We start from the raw sequence: 19,838 nt of genomic DNA, 5'->3' as shown, positions 1-19,838 counted from the left end.
AGGTGCAAGACAGTCCATCAACAGCTGATCAGTGGCGGTCCTACACGTGAGTCACACCGATCAGCTTTTTTCCACAGCTGTGCCACCTGCTTACACAGTGAATGGTGTCGGAAGCAGACATCTCTGTACATTCTCTTTATTAGTAGCTGAGCTGTAGTAACCCAGCATGGCCAGTACACAGTGTAGTTGGCCCACAGCTAATTGGCAGGGGTGTTGGGTATTGACCTATACTCGGGAGAGCCCATCAATATCTGATCAGCTGAGGGGAATTGTAGTTTTGGAACAGCTGGAGGGCCTGAGTTTGACCCTTTTCTACACTGTTCATGAAAGGTAAATCAAGGCTTCCTTGCTCTCAGCAGTGGGTCATTCCTTAGTGTAACTCTTTCCTTTCTGCTCATACAGCACCTTGCAAAGCAAATACATCAATTCTCCCTCCACATGCCATCTTTAGTAATGTATTGTGTAAATGTCCCCTGTGGACAGTACTGCTTCAGGCTAGTACACTTTCACCAGGACTGTCATGGCATAGTAGAGAGGAGTAAGGGTGGTATTACATGGCATACAGAGCCTATTACACGGCCCGGGAATCGTGTGGCAAGGGCATCTTGGTGATGTCTGTGCAGCTCTTGCTTTATCAAGAAAATAATAAAGATTATACTTACCTGTCCACAGTCCCCAGTATCCTGCTGACTTTCCTCCCCTCACTGCAGCTGTCTCTGTAGTGACAGGCCACTCAGCCAATCACTGACCGAGATGGGACAGTGCCAGTGATTGGCTAAGCGGCCTGTCACTTCATAGATAGCTGCAGTGAATGATGAAAAGGCAGCAGGACATCGGGGGAGCCTAGACAGGTAAGTATAATCTTTATTATTTTCTTTACACCTTTTGTCGGCTGTGTATTACTATTACACGCTGCGACGAGCAATCGGTGGCTGATTATTTTTAAAAACATTAAAAGACAGCGATTGGCTTCTCTGTGTTTGTATTACATGGTCCTAAATCTGCCCGAAATGGCCGAACTCAGCAGATAAATTGCTATGTGTAGAAGCGAGAAGTAACTATGTGCAATAGTGGCAAAGAGCTGGTTTTGTCCCCTGAAATGGAGAGAATGACGAATATCTGTGGAGGGGACTCTTGGGGGCTCAATAACAGCAGTGAGAACACTAAATCCCCCTTGTTATCACTCTGAAGGGTTAATCTACTAAACCATGCTTTTTTTTTTCTTTTTCTTAACCTTTTGGATATGACAGGTAGGCTTTACCTATTCAGCAAGCTGTCAGTGTATTGCTATGAACTGCAGATGTAGCTCAGGAGCGGAAATCAAGCTGCAGATCGTGCCTCACCTACACTGGTTTGTATACGAGCCCCTGCGGTTTTGCTGCAGTCCTGATCCATATTTAACCTTTAACATATTCACACCTACATTTGCGAGCAATGCAGAAAGTGAAATTTCCTCTATAGTGAGTCATGGAGCTGTACGGCCTCTGACATGCAGAGTATTTCTAAGCTTGTTCCATCGTGACAGCGCTCCGTCTCGTGCAGCGAGTGACAATAACCCACAGATTAGGAAAACTTAGACCCCGACCACAGGAAGCCAGAACCTCCTGCACAGACTGTAACCTGAGCACTTTGCAGAAACTAGAAAGCTTAGATGCCACTTCTTGTAAACTCTATGTAACTAAAAGATGGTTTTAATGAAATAACAATCATTTTAGTTTGGTTTCTCATATTTAACGTAATTTAAAATGTATCATTCTGCTGTGTCATTTTGGTTGCAGATTCTGCGTCTGAACACAGCCTAAGGCCGCATTCCCACATTTCATGTTCCTCACGGAACACGGACGTGGAATGCCTGTAACGGACTCTCCCCCGCCCAGGCAGCATCTGTGATAAGATGTTGGGAGCGGGGGAACTGTACAGATATGCGCCGCACTGTAATGAATCAGCCACCTGGCGCTGTCATTACAGCGCGGCGCATATCAGTACAGTTCCCCGCATCTAATTACAAGCATTTCACGTCCGTGTTCCGTGAGGAACACTGAACGTGGGAATGCAGACTTACAGTCTGGACTGCATGATACAGCTAACTGCACTGATACATTGTAACTAGGGATGAGCGAATTTACAGCAGTAGTAAAGCACTTCACTAGGTTCGGCGGTCAGCTTGTGAGCAGGCTGCCTTTGAATTCCATGCGGCTCCATTCCAGGTTCCTGGAAAAGCTGGATCCAGTCCTGGAACACTTCTCACAAACCATAAAGCAGTATTCACCAACTACAACTTCCATTGTGCCCTAAAATACAAATTATAATCTCCAGCCAGGAGGAGAAGAGCTGACAGCTACAGGAGTGGTGAGAGGTGTCTATACACCAATATTCTTTCTGAACTTGATACTGGCATCTCTCCTTGTGAAGATCTAAGTACTACAGGTGCAGCAACATCACCCAGTCTGTGCCTTATGAACTCATCCAGCATATTGTTTGCACTGCTATTCACCATCTATTGTATACATTGCTGCTTGTGGGACTGGAGAGACCTTGCTACTATACATGATACATTTATTGCTACCTATTCTGCTCTCTGATACAGACAGTGTAAGCCACAGAGAAGGCTTGCAGGGCTGGGCAGACATTGGGTTCGTTTATGAAACTTTTGTTGCTACAACTTGTTAGTGCAGCCCAGAGCCTGTGCAGAACTCTCCCACATCCCCCTGCACACCCTAACAGCACGGACAAGACTGGATGAACACTGGTCTCATCTCTTGCTGTATTCTTAGTTAGACCTCTACATGGTTTTTTAACAAAGATCATAATTTGTATTTTAGCTATTGATGATATATATATTAGTTTTTATCATATGTTATTAAACTATAGGAGCCTGTTCATGGTGTCTTGAGGGCTGCTTTATTTCTGTTTATTAGCACTTTCTAAATGAAATAGTCTAGGCAGTGACAGCCTACTCAGCCAATCACTGACTGTGACGGGACAACGGCCAGTGATTGGATGAGCAGGATAACCCCTTAAAGATACAATTTTAGACACAGAAAAACTACAAAAAGAATACAAAATCCTCACTTTTTAATAAAGTAACAATGTGGAGTATAGAAAGTTCTGCATTTTCCTGCACAAACATAACATCTGTGCCAGTAGGGAAAATATCAACTGATTTTCTCTTTAAAAAGAACAGCACCACATCTGTCCATAGGCCATGTCTGGTATCACAGCTGCTATACATTTAAAGGGAAACAAATCAGGCTGATATGGTTCCCTGAACCACTGTATACAGCTCCTGCATCAGCTGCAGCACGTATCGGCCTCAGCAGAATCTATATGACCGAAATAGGGCGCGTAATAGGCAGTGGCGGGGAGGTAGTCATCTGGGTGGCTCCCCGCCTGTATCTAGTCACCACTCTCTGTCTGTCAGCGTGCTCCAAGGGGTTGATTGACAGGCAGAGAGGCCAGTAACATACATCTCTGCCTGTCAATCATCCCCTCGGAGTGCGCTGACAGGCAGAGCGCGGTGACTATATATGGGCGAGGAGCCGCCCACATGACTACCTCCCCGCTACTGCCTATCACTCGCACAGGAAATTAAACTGCATTTTTTCGGTTATATAGACCCTGTTGCAGGAGCTGTATACAGCGGTTCAGGAAATCATATGAGCCTGATTTGCTCTCTTTAAGTGAATGAAACTAAACCAAAATACCACGGACAAAGATGGCGCTGTTTCAATAAAAAAAAAAATGTTGGACAATCCCTATTATAGGGTCGCTGTCACTAACAAAAAAGACTGATTGATAGATAGAGATGGAAGAAGCGGGTGGTGCTACAATCTCGCTTCTGGAGGCAGTCTCCTGCAGTAAGATGCTAATATCACCCCTCTTAGGGTTTTTTTTTTTTTAGGTCTGGGTTATCCATGATTAGAAAAACAGTGACACTCTTCTCCTCAGTTTGTGTGTGGTACTGCAGCTAAGCTCCATTGAGGTGAATTGAGCCAAGCAGTTTCTGGAAGAAAGCAGACACATTTTTCTAATCTTGGATAACGCCTTTATTATTGTATAACAGACCAGTACATGTTGTGCTCTTCCCATCTCTACAGCCTACTTGTAGTCCCACAGCTTTGACTGGAGACCTTGCCTGGTCCGGTCGCAGAGTCAGGTGGGTATCAGAATTCATCCGTTCAGAGATGATGATGATGATGATGATGATGCGGCCGCTCGTGCAGGCAGTCATCTAGCTTGTCGCTTGTGGTAAACCCTTTTTGAGCACAGATGTAAGGAAACTCCCCAACTCTTCATCCTTAATAAAAGAGAAGCATAATTACACATGACTTACAGCACATAAATAGCATCCTATGAAGCAGACAGAAAACACGCCCTAAAAGCTTTACATGTAGCAGAGCTGAAAGCCCGACTAGAAGAGAAACCACAAGTCACTATACATCAGGACTATATCATCACACCAACAACTAGTTCTGTGGGTATGACGCTTTGTCCACAACATGGGTCATGTGATCACATAGCAATGTGCCGCTCTTTTTGGACCACGCTACATTGCTGCTAATGTGAATGAAACCACCCAAATCATGAGAAATCCCTCAGAATTTATTTTTTTTCCCGGTCACTTGCAGAATGGAGCGCAATTTTTGCGGATCACAGGGCATAAAGATGTATGTATTTAAATAATCAGGTCCGTAGTCTGTCCATAATTGCAAATCCACAATTACGGACAGACCTACGGAACGTGTGAATGTGTCCTAGAAGTTGTGCTTCTGGTTGTTTGTGAATGAAGATAAGACAGCAATCTCTTACTTCTACAGAACTGCGACCCCTCACATGTTATATGTAGTTATCAGACTAAGGAAATGAATGTGCCACCTTTTTTTTTGCCGATTAGAGCCATAGTATGATGCATGTTCTTTTTAGTCTAATCTGTTTGTAAGGTTTGTTTTATTTTAACTTTATTATTAGTCATCAGTATCAAATATTAAATATATTTCACAAAAAAAAAACTATATTTATGCAATGGGGCATAGTCTGCTGACACTTTCGGGGGGGGGGGGGGGGGTGATTTGGTGATCGGGACTCCATGAAAATATTTAATCCTTCTACAACAAGCTCTAGTTACACAGCATCATGTCAGCACTCACCTGATATGTCCAAGATATGAGAAGATCTTTAGTACTGGGGTCATCAGAACTGGTAGAGACCTGAAGAAGGATGGATTCTACCATGATGGAGCCATCAGGCAGGTGTTGTACTGAGCGATCCTTGAGTATGCTGCATGAGATATACAAGGGATAGGACATCAATTTCATCTTTTTTTCCTCACTTAGACTCTGTACCCACAATCTGACCCCCCGCCCCCAAACCACTTGTACCTTCGGATAGCTGCTTTTAATCCAAGATCTGTCCTGGGGTCCGTTCGGCAGGTGATGCAGTTATTGTCATAAAAAAAACAACTTTTAAACTTGCAGCCCTGTGCCCAACGGGTGTGGCTTGGAGTATCTGTGCCCTAACTTTGCACTACCCCTCCTCCCCGCCCTCTTCACCATTTTTCCTATTTCTCAGCAGTGAACATTGCACAGGTGCCTTAACAATCCAGCCCATGTGCCGTGCTGACACAGCTGATGAATAGGAGACAATCTGCCTGGAGCATTCCTAATGATGAGGGTGAGAGAGGTTGTGCCAGCCTAATGCATACACAATCTAGGTCACGCCAGTTTGGCACAGGGCTGCAAGTTTAAAAGTCTTTTTTTTTAGGACAATAACCGCATCACCTGCTGAATGGACCCCAGGACAGATCTTGGATTAAAAGCAGCTATCCGAAGGTACAAGTGGTTTGGGGGAATCAGATTGTGAGTACAGAGTCCCTTTAAAGCGCTGGAAACATATTCCCCATTATTTGTACGTGTACTTTTATAACAGTGAATAGATATTGGGCAAGAAATATTCAACTTGCTTTATACACATAGAAGGATATTACAGGCATCATGGATTGCCCTTTCTGTCAGCTTCATGTACACTACAAGCTTCTGTACATGGTGCATGTATCATGCTGATGACCTTTGCTCTATCACTGTACATGAAGGAAGTGATTCAAAGGAAGTGATTCTAACAGCATGTCAGCGGTTGCCGTAACAGGAATCCTGGTTGTACTTATTAACCCTAATATAGCACATATTACTAATGCAGAGCTGACAAAACATCTAGAACCCATATCCAACAGGACGTGTCAGCTCTAAAATGTCTAGATCAGCAAATATTTGTATTCCACTGATAATCAATTCTAAAACCACGCTGTCGGGCTGTTCTTCCCTATTTCTCTTTGCAATGTCAATAAAATCAGAGTGTAGCGACAGCTGTAATGCCAAGAGGAAAACCAATTTTTTATTTGATATAGGTAAATGGGTACTATTACTTAGCACAGCCAATGATAGGGTAATGAAAGTGATAAAACCTGTTGCTTACCTGTTTAGGCTCCCCCTGTGTCCTCCTGGCTTGTTTCTGGGATCCCCTGCTGGCTGCAGCCGCCTGCAACACTTCTGAACTAGTCTCAGAAGTAAGAGCCCACTTGGCCAATCACTGGCTGCAGCTCTGTCCCATCTTGGCCAGTGATTGGTTGAGCAGCCTCTCACTTCAGAGATGGGTTTGGAAAGTGTCGGAGGCGGCTAGAGCCAGCAGGGAATTCCAAAGACAAGCGGAGCTCACTTAGATCACACAATGGTTCATCTAATACGGCCCTTATAGTCAGGTTCTGAATGTTCAGACTCCCTAGCGAGGATTAGATAAAGCTGGGAGAAGTGCACAGCCAAGGGCTTAAAGGCTCTATTGCATCAAAAGATTAATGGCCGTACTTGGCGGACGGTAATCAATTGGTGTGATGGCGCATGTTAAAAGAACGCGATCAGCTGACATGCACGATGGCGGCTGATTGTGGTCTTTCAACATGTTGAAAAATCAAGATCAGTGCAGCAATAGTCTGCCGCTCATCGCACCATGTTATAGGGGCGGTGGCAGCAGGCCGCTACTGACGTCAATGGGCAGCCTCTCCCTCTGCTCCCCACACACTGTCTGTGCTTCTAATAGCATAGGCAGCGAGCAAGGAACAAGGGGCAAGTGAGTGCTGACCTGACATATCCTGCCATGTAATGCGGCCTTAACTCCCTGTATGTCTATAGAAACCATCTCCTGCAGCAAGATGGAGATCATAGTGCTAAGCACGACTGGTGGAGGTCTGAATACCTACATCAAAACTTCTGACATGTCTCTAGGACACGTTGAAAGACTATTTCAAAATTCCCTGACCAGACTAAAAATAACCTTGGGCTATGGAAGATATCGGCTAGATAAGGGATACCTATCACCTAACTTACGTACCAGCTTCATCACTTACCTCTTCAGGTGGTTGTATATCCGCAGCACAGTCTCCTGCTCTTTATGAGGGTCCTGGATGTGCACCCTACAGGTGAATCTCAGCTGGTGCTCACCCAGACCGATTTCTTTTAAGGCCTGCTCAGGTGACACAAGACGCAAACTCTGCCGAGATGGAAAGGAGAGGAGGAGATTATTTTAGTATTTTGGGTTGTATTCCCACATTTGCAGTTTTGTTGTGTTTGGTTACATAGTTAGAGACTAACTGATTATGCAATTCTGTCTCTATTGACTGTCTGGCATTACCAGGCTTCATCAGATTGTTGATGACAGAAAAATAACAAACCACATGATGAAGCCTGGTAATGCCAGTCACAAGGCAAAGCCCACAGTAAGGCTGCATTCGCACGTCCGTAAGCTTGACTGTATATCACGGACTGAACGCGTCAGTTCTTACAGGACTCCCTGCATCATGATTCATTATAATGCAGTGAGTTCCAAAACAGCTACTGATCTGAGCGCACAGTTATGTGGTTCACTCCAGTCTCTGTCTCACTGCATTGTAAGTCTATGGAGATCATCTCGCACACTAAGATGGAAAAAGCAGAAAGCCGGAGAGTCAATCCCTCAAACACGCACTTCTCGGAGCTTGTTTCAGAGAACTGTGGGGGTCTAAAGATCTTGCGATTTATAAAACCTGGAACTATGGCACCACATTGCACAAGACTTACATTGTCTTTCATTATAAGGGTCCCATGCATCAGTCTGGGCTTCTTGGCATCTGGAACGAGACCTATAAACATATAGAAAATTACAACATGAATGAATAATAGATCATATTGATGCTAAAAAGAGAACTGCAAGTCACTCAGACCACAATGGACAGAACCTCAGGACTTTATCCAGTCTACTTACTAAGTGCACTCTCTTTCTTCAGCAGGCCCAATGAGATATCCACCGGGATGTTAGGGTTCGTGACAATGGTGGCTGTCTCACCATTAAAAGGCATGTAACACTGGATACCTGCAGACATATCCGTAGAAAATTGATAAAGATAATGCAAAATGGTATTGACAAAATAGAGATATAGATACAAAAAGTTTTCCATTGCTCTTCTCAAACACAGACCAGGGGACTCATGATCTCCATGGTTCCCAGCAGTCAAACACATCATCGATGTTTGTATAACCTCTATAGTTTTCCCACTTACGAAACTCTTGCTCAATTTTTTGCTTGAGAAACTCCATCTTTTTGGCTTCACCGTGGACCAGCAGTACGTTCCGGGGCTCTGCCTGGCGAATGAGCTGCATGATACCCTTGGCATCGGCGTGGGCACTGAAGGACATGTACTCCACCTGCATTTTGACTTCCAGCTGCCAGCAAATGACAGTAAATTGTCTTTATTATCACTGCACAAAGACTAATGCATACATCCAAAAATAAAGATAGGATACCTACCGTCTGTCTTCCCTCCATCTCTAGTTTACGCTGGCCACTTAAGATCTTGTGTCCCACTGTGCCCTGTACACAGTAACCGGGCATGATCACCTGTGCAAGAATCAATGACAAGCTGGTAAGTGTGTGTTGTACAGTATGGGACCATAAGATAAATTAGTATATAAGATCCACTGATCAATGCACCATGTACATATGCAGCACTGTTCTGCAGGACCCAATAAGCACAGCTTGGATGAGCAGAAAGCGGTACAATTTTTGGATTTCAACTAGAAACTTTATTTTCAGACCAATGCACCAGTGGTCGCCAACCAATGGCTCCAACTACTGTCTATGCATATGATTATGCCCTTCATTCCCCAAGTAGCATCCCTGTTCATCTTTACCAGTCACTTTTGTATCGCCTGCATTATACAGTATATCTCACCATATTCTTTTCATTCCCAGCCCACTTGCGGAAAATCTGCAAAGACTGTCCAGCGTGTAACATCCCCGGAGTAGCAAACACCACCTGAGAAATACGAAGAGAGCAAAAGGTATATAATGTCCAGCATAAGAAATGTTTCAGTTGCAGCATACATATCGATTGCCCGCTCAGCCAATGAGTGACCAGGCAATCACTTAGCTGGGCTGTGAGGTTGCAGCTGAAGGTGGCAACTATGTGACGTACCTGGAGTCCAGCAAAAAATAACATCCGGCGGCCGTCAGCAGCCCCCCCCCCCCCCCCCCACACACACCTTTTTATTTCATGGGACTTCTCTTTGAAGCCCTGTTTGCAGGATATGTGATAAATGTCTGATCAAGGTAGAACCCAATCAGTGCCTAGAACAGGGGTCTCAAGTTTAAATGGAGCAGAGGTCACACGGGCATCGTCAATTCGATATCTATAGGGCTGACTGAAAATGCAGTACAGAGCTCAGCTGTTTATATTGGCTTCAGAAAGGAGCAAAAGGGTACACAGGACCTTGTTCTAGTGACTTCATGGGTCCACAAAAAGCCATATATATTTATCACCTATACCAGAGCTCCTTTATAGGGAATATGTCACCATACTAAGCTTATCTAAGCAAGGGCAACATATCCCAGAGACAAGTCTTTTACCTTTTAAAAGGGAACCAATCAGCCCAATTGGGCTCATATGGTTCCCTGCATCACTGTATAAAGCTCCTGTGCAGCTCGTGGCATATACCGGCCGCGGCTGCAGCAGCTTTGTACTGGAGGAAATTAAGTTTAATCCCCAGCGTGTGGCAGGCAGAGGTAGTCATCTTGGCGGCACCCCACCTGTGTAGTCAACGCTCTCTCTCTGCCCTGCACCCAAGGATTATAACTTCATTTCAGCGGGCAACTTGCTTAGGAATCAATCAATTGTATAACTCTATGTAGATGGAAGTACACCAAAGCAGTCATAGGCCATAGCCTGTATCCATGTTTTCCAGGACTCCCAAGGGCTTCACCCAACTTCTTCAGCTGGTCTTCAACTGGTATTCAAATGCCACGAGTCCAGGTTCAGACTAACCTGTGCAAGCCCAAGATTCGCTCACCTCTAGTCAACAGATTTTTAGCTGCTGCAAGCAATCATGAGTTCACTATTCACTGACAGAAAGCAAGGATCTAAAATCTAAAGCCATAAGAGGAGCACTGCAGGTACTGAAACAATGTATAAGTTACTTGTAAAACCATGTACATTACTGCCTTTCATAAGCCCCTAACATATATATATATATATATATATATATATATATATATATTTTTTTTTTTTTTTATTACCATTGGACCAGGGTTATCTGCAAAGGCTCTGTCGAAGGCCTTGATGTGCTTAAACTCAAACATGTTCCTCTGTACGAAGGTCTTCCTGATCTTTTGGTTAGTCCAGGTAATGAAGAGCTTGTAGTAGTGGTTCGCCTTCTCCGTTAGACCCGTGGAGAAGTATATTGGGGCCTTCAGGTTCATCCGCTCCCTAATATAGGACAGCCGTTTTAATACACAAATTAAACTCATAGTAATAAACATTACCAAGACACAACTCAACACTACCAGAATGTTTCCAGTAAGATGCAGAGCTCCTGCGCTCTCCCCAGTGCAAAAACAGGAATCAGAACCTGCAAAAGGAGACAAAACTGAGCTGGAACAGAGAAACAGCATAGCAGCATGTAGAAAAACCCTTTAAGAAGATGTCACTAACCTTCCCTCCCCTTTCTACAGACTCATGAACCTTCTTCAGGAAGTCTCTCTCACGGCAACGCTTGGAATCTCGGATAGTGGTCGCATAAGTGGATTCAGTAATGAGCAAATCCGGGCGACATTTGTCTATCCAAGCGGCTCTAAAATGGGATAGAATCAAAGGTGATAATCATAAGTACTTCAGGTATCATACATCTACATGCATTGTACTTCTGGAGGTAGTTTGGGGTTCATGCAGATACCTTGTTACCCCACAAAAAGTGCCAATATTTGACATGCAGGAAGGGTGACTTATTAATAAAAAGATACAATGGATAGGACACTTTACACAAAGAACATGAGTAACACATCCCCAGCCTCATAGATGGTTAGAATGTAGTAGGGGTCTTACCCCAAATGCCGATCTGGAGTCATGTTGTAATCACCCTGAAAAAAGGAGAAAGTGTCACTGAATACATGGACATGCAAAAGATTTCTTAAAGAAGAAGTTCAGCAAGGAAATGTTTCTTTCAAATCAACTGGTGCCAGAGATTTGTAATTTACTTCTGTTAAAAAAACTTAAGTCTTCCAGTACTTACTAGCTGCTGTATGTCTTGCAGCACAAAATGGTGTATTCTTTCCAGTCTGACACAGTGCTCTCTGCTGCCACCTCTGTCTGTGTCAGGAACTATCCAGAGCAGAAGCAAATCCCCATAGAAAACCTCTCCTGCTCTCCAGAATGGAAAGAATACACCACTTCCTGCAAGACATACAGCAGCTGATAATGTTGCAAGGACATATCAATGTTATTTTGAAAATGACAGCGTTCATGTAAACCAAGCACCAAACACTAATAACATCTAGAACAACACACAATTACACTAGAACAGTTCACAGCTAAGCTGCTATAAGCGAGTCCATTTGTAGTTCTGGATACTCACAGTATATACAACGGATTCAGAGCCAACTTTAATCAGGAACATGGCTGCTCCCAATACATGTCCTGCATAGTAAGCCTTAATTTCCAGCTCATCATCAACCTAAAATAAATTAGGAGTAGAAAAAAAAAAAATCACTATTGACTTTTACTTGTGACATCACCAACCATTACCCGTCATTATAAAACACTGTTCAGGTTAGTCATGGAAAGATTATACATGCAATGACTATATCATGTCCCCATGCTGCATATACAGATGTACTAGATATTACATATAACCATCAGGCCCACCAGAAGACCGGAGAATCCTCGGGTGGGCCCCCAGCTTTAGAGCCTGCACTAACACTGACTGACATGTTATTTCTCATTGGTTCTTCATTGGTGAGCCCCAGATACCCCAGTCTGACACTGACCAGGCCCCATGTACTCTAACCCCCATACCAGTCTACCATACCTGCACAGTCTGATGGAGGTTCACAGCCACTACTTTCTTCATGCAATCTTTAATCATCTGAGAAGTGAAAAAGTTTGTTTCCCCCTTCTTATCCACTGTGATCTTCCTGTAGTCCTCCAGCAGGATGGGGCAGATGGCTTTAGTAGGGTGAGTCATGTAAATGGGTCCATCAAAGCCCACCATCTCGCTCATGTACGGCAGGGCTCCACAATGGTCCAGGTGAAAGTGGCTGAAGGGAAAATAAAAAAGTTATTATATCATTTTATACATCATGGCTGGATATAATGGAATCTGGAAGCTATAGGCGGCACCGCTGCCATTTTCATACACTTTATCCTCACATCTTAATCAGACTGCAGTCATTTGTGGACGTAATATTGCACTGTATGGCCCCCAGGACCTCGGCTTTGTTACCTGATAATAACACAATCCAGAAACTCAGTCAGACGGCCATTCTGTGTGATGTACGAGAAGTCTGGGAACCGTCGCTGTCACATATAAAAGAGGAAAGTTACTAAAAGAATCCCAATACCCTTCCTATACTGCACCCCATACCCCCACAGCAAGACTCACGTCATCATTGTATCCCATGTGCATCCCACAATCCAGCATCACATTCTTCCCTCCAATAGAAACCAAGATACAGCTGCGCCCAACATCTTGGCCGGCACCTGGAAAAGAGCGTCATAGTGTGACTGATGCGATTAATTATATGGTCATATACAATACATAGAACATGTCCTTATATTAACCAGGTCATATATAATACATGGAACATGTCCTTACATTAACGATTTTCTTCATTATGCCGCCATCCTCAGTGCTGTGATGTCATTGTGTATGTGACAATCACGGGCCTCAGCAATGCCATACAAAAGATATCGCCCAGGCCATAGAATGCCTGCAGCGTCACATTAGAGCACTGGATGTACGTGTCGGGGTGAGTACTTTTTTTCACCTTTTGCTACATTTCAGAAAACCCCCTTTAAGATAATGCATAACAGAAATTCCCTAACACAACCTATGGTTCTCCAGTAACCACAACTCCCAGTATAACCCGACAGCCATGCTGGGAGTTTTAGGTTGAGAGTCACAGCCGCAGATCAGGGATAACTCCCCAGCCCTCACACATACGCCTAAAGCGAGCCTACTGTGTGCTCACTAACATCCTATGTCACTGTTAAGCTGGGTCCACACTATGTTTTTTTTCATACATTTTTGGAAAAAAAAACGGACTGAAAAACAAATGTATTTGTGCATCAGTTTTGATCAATTTTTTCACTGACTTCCATTATAAAAAAAATAAATAAATAAAGATAAAGACGCATCCATTTTTTTAATATACATAAAAATGTAGCTGATCTTATTTTTAAGTATGATTAGAAAAAACTGACGCATTTTAAACTTTTTCTTTTATAAAAGTCAATGGAAAAACAAATCAAAACGGATGCACACAAATACATCCGTTTTTCCATCCTTTTTTTTTTTTTTTTTTTTTTGCACAAACGGATTAACAAATGTAGTGTGAATCCAGCCTTACTCAGACTATGGGAGCTCAGGTATCATTTTGGAAGGTGGGGAAAAAAATGAAATTCTACGTGAAACCACATTAGCCAGTTACTTCTGGCAATGTCGGTGCCTCATCTCGTATCTGAACAGGGTTGCTCTGCTCAGTACAGTACAAGCACAGGCTAAGGCAGAGGAAGGGAACCTTGGCTCCCCAGCTGTTATAAAACTACAATTTACATCATGCCTGGACAGCCAAAGCTTTAGCTTTGGTTGTCCATGCATGATGGGAGTTGTAGTTTTGCAACAGCTGGAGAGCCAAGGTTTCCTGCCCCTGGGTTAGGGGAAGATTTAAGGATGAATATTACACATTTTCTAGGTAATCCCAATGGCAGACCTGATTTATTCACAGTATTCTGTAATGTAATGGTGGGCAGACCCCTGTCATATAATGTTCCTTCCAGAATTGATAAGGACTGTCCTTCATGTAAACCAAAAAGGGATTATCAATAGGTAAAACGTGTTTGCTTTAGCACCTGGATTAGGATTAAGATTAACAAAAGAGGTGAAAGTCCTTCACGAACGACAGGCAAACAGTCTCTTCTCCCTGTTCTTATATGAACAATCAGATCCTGACTGAAAACTTTCTGACTTGCCCTTAGGAAGCATTAAGTTTTCATTTAAAGACAAGTACCTTTTAAGATTTCCATCATGGTGGCTATAAGAAATTTTTTTATCTATACAGAGGATTTGCAGCTGGATCAGAAATCTGAGCCCTGACCTTTATACAGGGAAACTGTCAGCACCTGGACTGGACCTGAGGTGCTAGCAGTGTAGTACAGGTGTGTGTCCCCTTGTGTGCATGGTCTCCGTCTTCAAAGCCTTCATGCAGTAGATTTTTTTACACTCTTTATAAGCGCGCTCGAACCAAGTGTCAAAGAGAAGTAGTGGCATGGCATTTGGGCCGCACCTCGGCACACTTCAGCACTACTTCCTCTTCTCCGTTTTTCGGCATATTTACCCACTGTTCTGCCTCCTGCTCCCAGATGTCGTCATTTTGATGCGCACGTGCCATTGCTGGCAAGGGCCATGTACACCCACTTGCCAGTATGCACCTGCACCAACTATTCCAGCCATTTGCGCCGCTCTTGCGCCCTATGGCGCATGCCACTACCAGGAGTGCACCACCGAGGGAATCGTCAGCACAGGCGTGGGCTGACAAGTTGGCCTGCACGGCCCTTGTCAGCGACGGCACATGCGGACAACAACATGGCAACAACAGGGGGGCTGGAGGCAGGCTAATGGGTAAATATGCAGGGGCACAAACGCCAAGCCTTTACTCCTCTTTGGTTAGAGTGCATTGGTATCGAGTGTAAAAAAATCTAAAGCATGAAGGCTTTGAAGACGGGGACTGTGCACACAAGGTGCTGACAGATTTCCTTGAAATGAGAAGTTCCACAAAACGAAAAAAATCAAAGGCAGGCAGGTGGGGGCCTGTAGTTGCTCTCACCTCTGACAGCCACCGGAAGTAATTTTGGGCTGGATTCTGTGTAAGTAATGGCCCCGATTCCTTCTGCACTAACCTCACGGACTGGATCCAGTCACTGACTGGCTGAGAGGGGCAATCCATCAGCTGGGTATGTAATTTTGCTGCAGCAGGAGCTGCTGGAGGCCCGGCGGCTGTCAGATATCAGAAAGGCAGCGCTGCGAGGGCATAGGGACGGGTAAGTATACTTTCTTTTGTTCCCGCACCCCCCTGCCTGCCTCTGATATTTTATTTTAATGGGACCGCTGCTTTAAGAATCATTCACTGTGGGGGAAGATTTATGAAGGATGCGGCCGGGGTGTACGCCAGGAAGAAGGTGCAGATTCTTGCCTTCTCCTTGGCATACACCTGCTGTAACCCCCGCCTGCCTGATGGGCGATTTATTATGCTTTACACCCACTCGCAGGTGTAAATCATGATACAAATCTAGAGCAGGTGTAGATTTGTTGCGCCAGGCACAGAGTCGGACGGCATGTGCCTTTTAATAAATCCGTATGGGAAAAAGGGGGCAGGGCTTTGAGTTGATAAATGTCCATGGATACTGATAAATGTCAATCTGATAGGCCTTATTGGCTGAGATTCTTACCGAGCGGGGTAACCTTAATTTCTGGCATCTTTAGATCTGGAATCTTCCCCAATTTACTTACAGAGGATACAAATTAAAGAGACGACATAATTCTTGGCATCTGTGAAAAAAAAACAGAACAAAACATTAGATGACACAATACAATATGATGGGGTACAGGATACACTATATACATGTGAGAATGCACTGTATACAGTGTAGATATATGCTTTGTATTAATTTACACAGTATAAATGAAAGCACTACATAGAGCACTACCTATCCTTAAAGAGAGTCAGTCATAAAAAAAAATAACTAGACATGTCATCAGTGATGTCAAAAGTTATTGATAGCAGCGGGTCTCACTGCTGATACCTACTGTGATCAGGAGATATAGGTGGGGAAAGAGCACAGCAGCAGTGCTATCCACTCCCCGGCTGTACCTCTTATTTCAACAACGTGAGTCTATGAGGCTACTTTGTCAGAATAAGTGGCCAGCCAGGGATTGTGCTGCTGCGGTGCTCTCTTCCCAGTTATATCTTCTGATCGCAGTGGATCTTTGCAGTAAGATCTGCTGCTATCTGTACCTTTTGACATGCCTGCCTGATGACACATCAAAAGTTAATTTTAAAGTGTAACTACTGTATAATTAAAAAAAAACTTCTGACATGTCAGAGGTTTGTATCGGTCAGGGTGCAAGTGCTGAGACCCATGCCGATCGGTGGAACAAAGGAGCAAACGTGTTCAGCAATGAGCATTCTGCCTCTTCATGCCAATAAGAGCAGCCTACGATGTTATAATGGGAGCCTATGGAACTTCTTGTAATTCTGTCTACCGTAAGTTCCATAGGCTCCCATTATAACGCAGATCACTTGTATTCCAAGTTTACAAGAGATGAGGCGGCAGAGCGTGTGCTGTCTGCCCCTATGTTTTAGTGATTGGTGGGGGCCTCAGCCCCCAGACTACAACTGATACACACACAAACCTCTCACATGTCGCTATGACATGTCAGAAGTTTTTTTTAAATGTTACACTTTAATGTCGTGACTCTTTAAAGCGTACCTATCGTTTGGAAAAGCTTATGACAAGTCACAAGTTTGATTGGTCCTGGTCTGAGTGTTTGGACCTGTACCGCTCAGGAGAACGAGCAGGAAAAATGGGCAGTGTACTCTGTTAGAATAAAAGAGTAAGGCCACATTCACACACCCGTAGTGCAGTCCGTGGCCGCGGACCGCACTACCGTATGTGTATTCGTAGTGCTCTGTGCTTCACACATCGTTACCCTAGCGATCCGTGCTGCAAAAAAAGGTCCGCATTACAACATGTCCGTTTTTTTGGCGGCACATCGCTGCCCCGTATACACGTATGGACGTGTGAACGGGGCCATAGGATAACATTGGTTTTATGTTTTGTCCGCAATTGCGGAAAGAACATTGGATGTATGAATTAGGCCTCAGGCTCATAATGGGAGTCTATAGAGCCCAACTCTTTTTTTCTTACACAGAGTGGGAAGAGGATGCGCTGCAGCAAGGCCTTCTCCCGACTCGGTCTCCCCATCTGTGCAGGTCTGAACACTTAGACCCGGACCAATCAAAACTTTTGACATGTCAAAAGTTTTCCCAAACAACCATGACACGGAAGACAACAAGACAGAGGAACCTAACCCCAATTATAACTCAAGGTGTCAAACCTAGCAGATCAGTTATAAATGGACACCATGACATGACAGATGTGAACAGAGACTTATATATACACTCACAGGCCACTTTATTAGGTACACCTGTCCAACTGCACGTTACCACTTAATTTCTAATCAGCCAATCACATGGCGGCAACTCAGTGCATTTAGGCATGTAGACATGGTCAAGACAATCTCCTGCAGTTCAAACCGAGCATCAGTATGGGGAAGAAAGGGGATTTGAGTGCCTTTGAACGTGGCATGGTTGTTGGTGCCAGAAGGGCTGGTCTGAGTATTTCAGAAACTGCTGATCTACTGGGATTTTCACGCACAACCATCTCTAGGGTTTACAGAGAATGGTCCGAAAAAGAAAAAACATCCAGTGAGCGGCAGTTCTGTGGGCGGAAATGCCTAGTTGATGCCAGAGGTCAGAGGAGAATGGGCAGACTGGTTCGAGCTGATAGAAAGGCAACAGTGACTCAAATAGCCAACCGTTACAACCAAGGTAGGCAGAAGAGCATCTCTGAACGCACAGTACGTCCAACTTTGAGGCAGATGGGCTACAGCAGCAGAAGACCACCCGTTATTAGCATGGTGTATCTAATAAAGTGGTAGGTGAGTGTAGATGGTGCTTGGAATTCTTTCCATGCTGGTAAAAGGGTTATTACTGGGACCTATGTATAATCTTTATGTGCCCTGATATGAGCTATACACAGTCTGACCAGCTTTAGTGATAGGCTTCTCCCATCTGACAGCCTTGCATAGTTATAAGCTGTAGGTTGTATCAGTTACGTCCCTATAATTCCCATCACGTGTCCTGTGACTCCTTAGTTACCTATAATGGATCCCATTATACCACATACCTGGATGCTTAGTGTTACCTATCACCATGATGGACACGTTCTCTCCCGGTTACTACATAAGAAAGGCGAGGCTCCATGTGAGCACATGATACAGTCACTAACTCAACCTGTTTCTCTGGGTATAAAGCTGGATGATGATGATGATGATGATGATGATGACGACGAGATGGGCGGCACAGTAACGCCAGCAGCAGTGCGGTGACACATTGCATCAGTTTCCATCTTTCATTCCTCACAGACACTTTGGAAAATGAAAGGTGGAATCTGATTGGTTGCTAGGGGCAACTGAGCCAGTTTCACTTTACACAATGTTTGATAAATTTCCCCCTAAGTCTATGGCTTGTCGTGGCCAGAGATCACTGTGTCACACAGCCTGTAGCTAATGAAAGTGCTCACTATATATAATACCAGCGTCCTCTCCTGCAACAGTGCACCCCCATAGCTACACCCCACTGGTCACCTGTAACCCACCAGTCGCCATAACTGCATCCTAGATGGGTTTCTGACAAATGTCCACTCATAGTAACTTACTATTCACATCAAATGGATATAAGACTACAGACCATATTGAATCCCTCAAAATAAGTGAAGCAGCATTTTTCTCTGATAAGATATATTACAAAGTTTCTGATCATTACCTGCAGGTAATCATCAGAATCTCTGTAATATATCTTGTCAGAGAAAAATCGAATTATGCAAATACATTAGTAAGATTTATTAAACCTTATACAGATGGACAGTGGAGTCATCGCCCATAGCAACCAATCAGATGGCTTCTTTAATTTTTAATAAGGCCTCTGAGAGCTGGAATCTATTGGTTGCTAGGGCTCCACTTCTCCTGGTTAGTAACATCTCCCCTGTGACCATTTAAAGGGATTGTCCAGATTTTTGAAAAAGACAGGACGCCCACCTATCAGGGTACTGGCTTGAACACCAACACTTATTGATACACCGAATATGAAACCTATGCTATGGCAGCCTCATACAGAGAGTCCACTAGAATAGCGACTAAATCGGCCGCCATAGCCTCCCGCATATCCTTACACACTAAACAAAGAGATTAAACACAATTTTCTTTTACTGAAAATCTCATAAATAATACAGCCAGAGGCGCCCCTGCTCTGCTATAGCGGATTTATCACATACACTCACCATCAACGCCACTAATTACCACAACTGGGCAGCGCCATGATGCCGAGGAATGACGTCACTGCATCACATGATCAAATCACAGCCGATAAACCAATAAGAACGCAAGTATAGGAGAGAGGCGTGGCTTAAGAAGGAAGTAGAAAACTTC

At 44.1% G+C, this 19,838-nt stretch overlaps 1 protein-coding gene across 1 annotated transcript; it reads right to left on the bottom strand.

The window, feature by feature from the left end:
* Positions 1 to 3,930: 3,930 nt before the first annotated feature.
* INTS11 (integrator complex subunit 11) lies at positions 3,931 to 19,755 on the bottom strand. The gene is made up of 18 exons (XM_069949065.1): positions 19,691 to 19,755; positions 16,019 to 16,118; positions 12,954 to 13,051; positions 12,795 to 12,868; positions 12,381 to 12,609; positions 11,928 to 12,026; positions 11,399 to 11,433; positions 11,009 to 11,147; positions 10,861 to 10,925; positions 10,594 to 10,783; positions 9,254 to 9,337; positions 8,830 to 8,919; positions 8,582 to 8,744; positions 8,287 to 8,394; positions 8,103 to 8,164; positions 7,394 to 7,536; positions 5,148 to 5,277; positions 3,931 to 4,297 (listed from the first exon to the last, which is right to left on the bottom strand). Exons 2-18 carry the CDS (start codon positions 16,044 to 16,046, stop codon positions 4,232 to 4,234), a joined length of 1,803 nt encoding a protein of 600 aa, XP_069805166.1. The 5' UTR covers positions 16,047 to 16,118; positions 19,691 to 19,755; the 3' UTR covers positions 3,931 to 4,231.
* Between the last annotated feature and the right edge of the window lie 83 nt (positions 19,756 to 19,838).

Source organism: Dendropsophus ebraccatus, chromosome 12, assembly GCF_027789765.1.
Source record: "Dendropsophus ebraccatus isolate aDenEbr1 chromosome 12, aDenEbr1.pat, whole genome shotgun sequence".
Lineage (NCBI taxonomy): Eukaryota > Metazoa > Chordata > Amphibia > Anura > Hylidae > Dendropsophus > Dendropsophus ebraccatus.
This window is presented reverse-complemented; position numbering and strand designations above follow the sequence as displayed.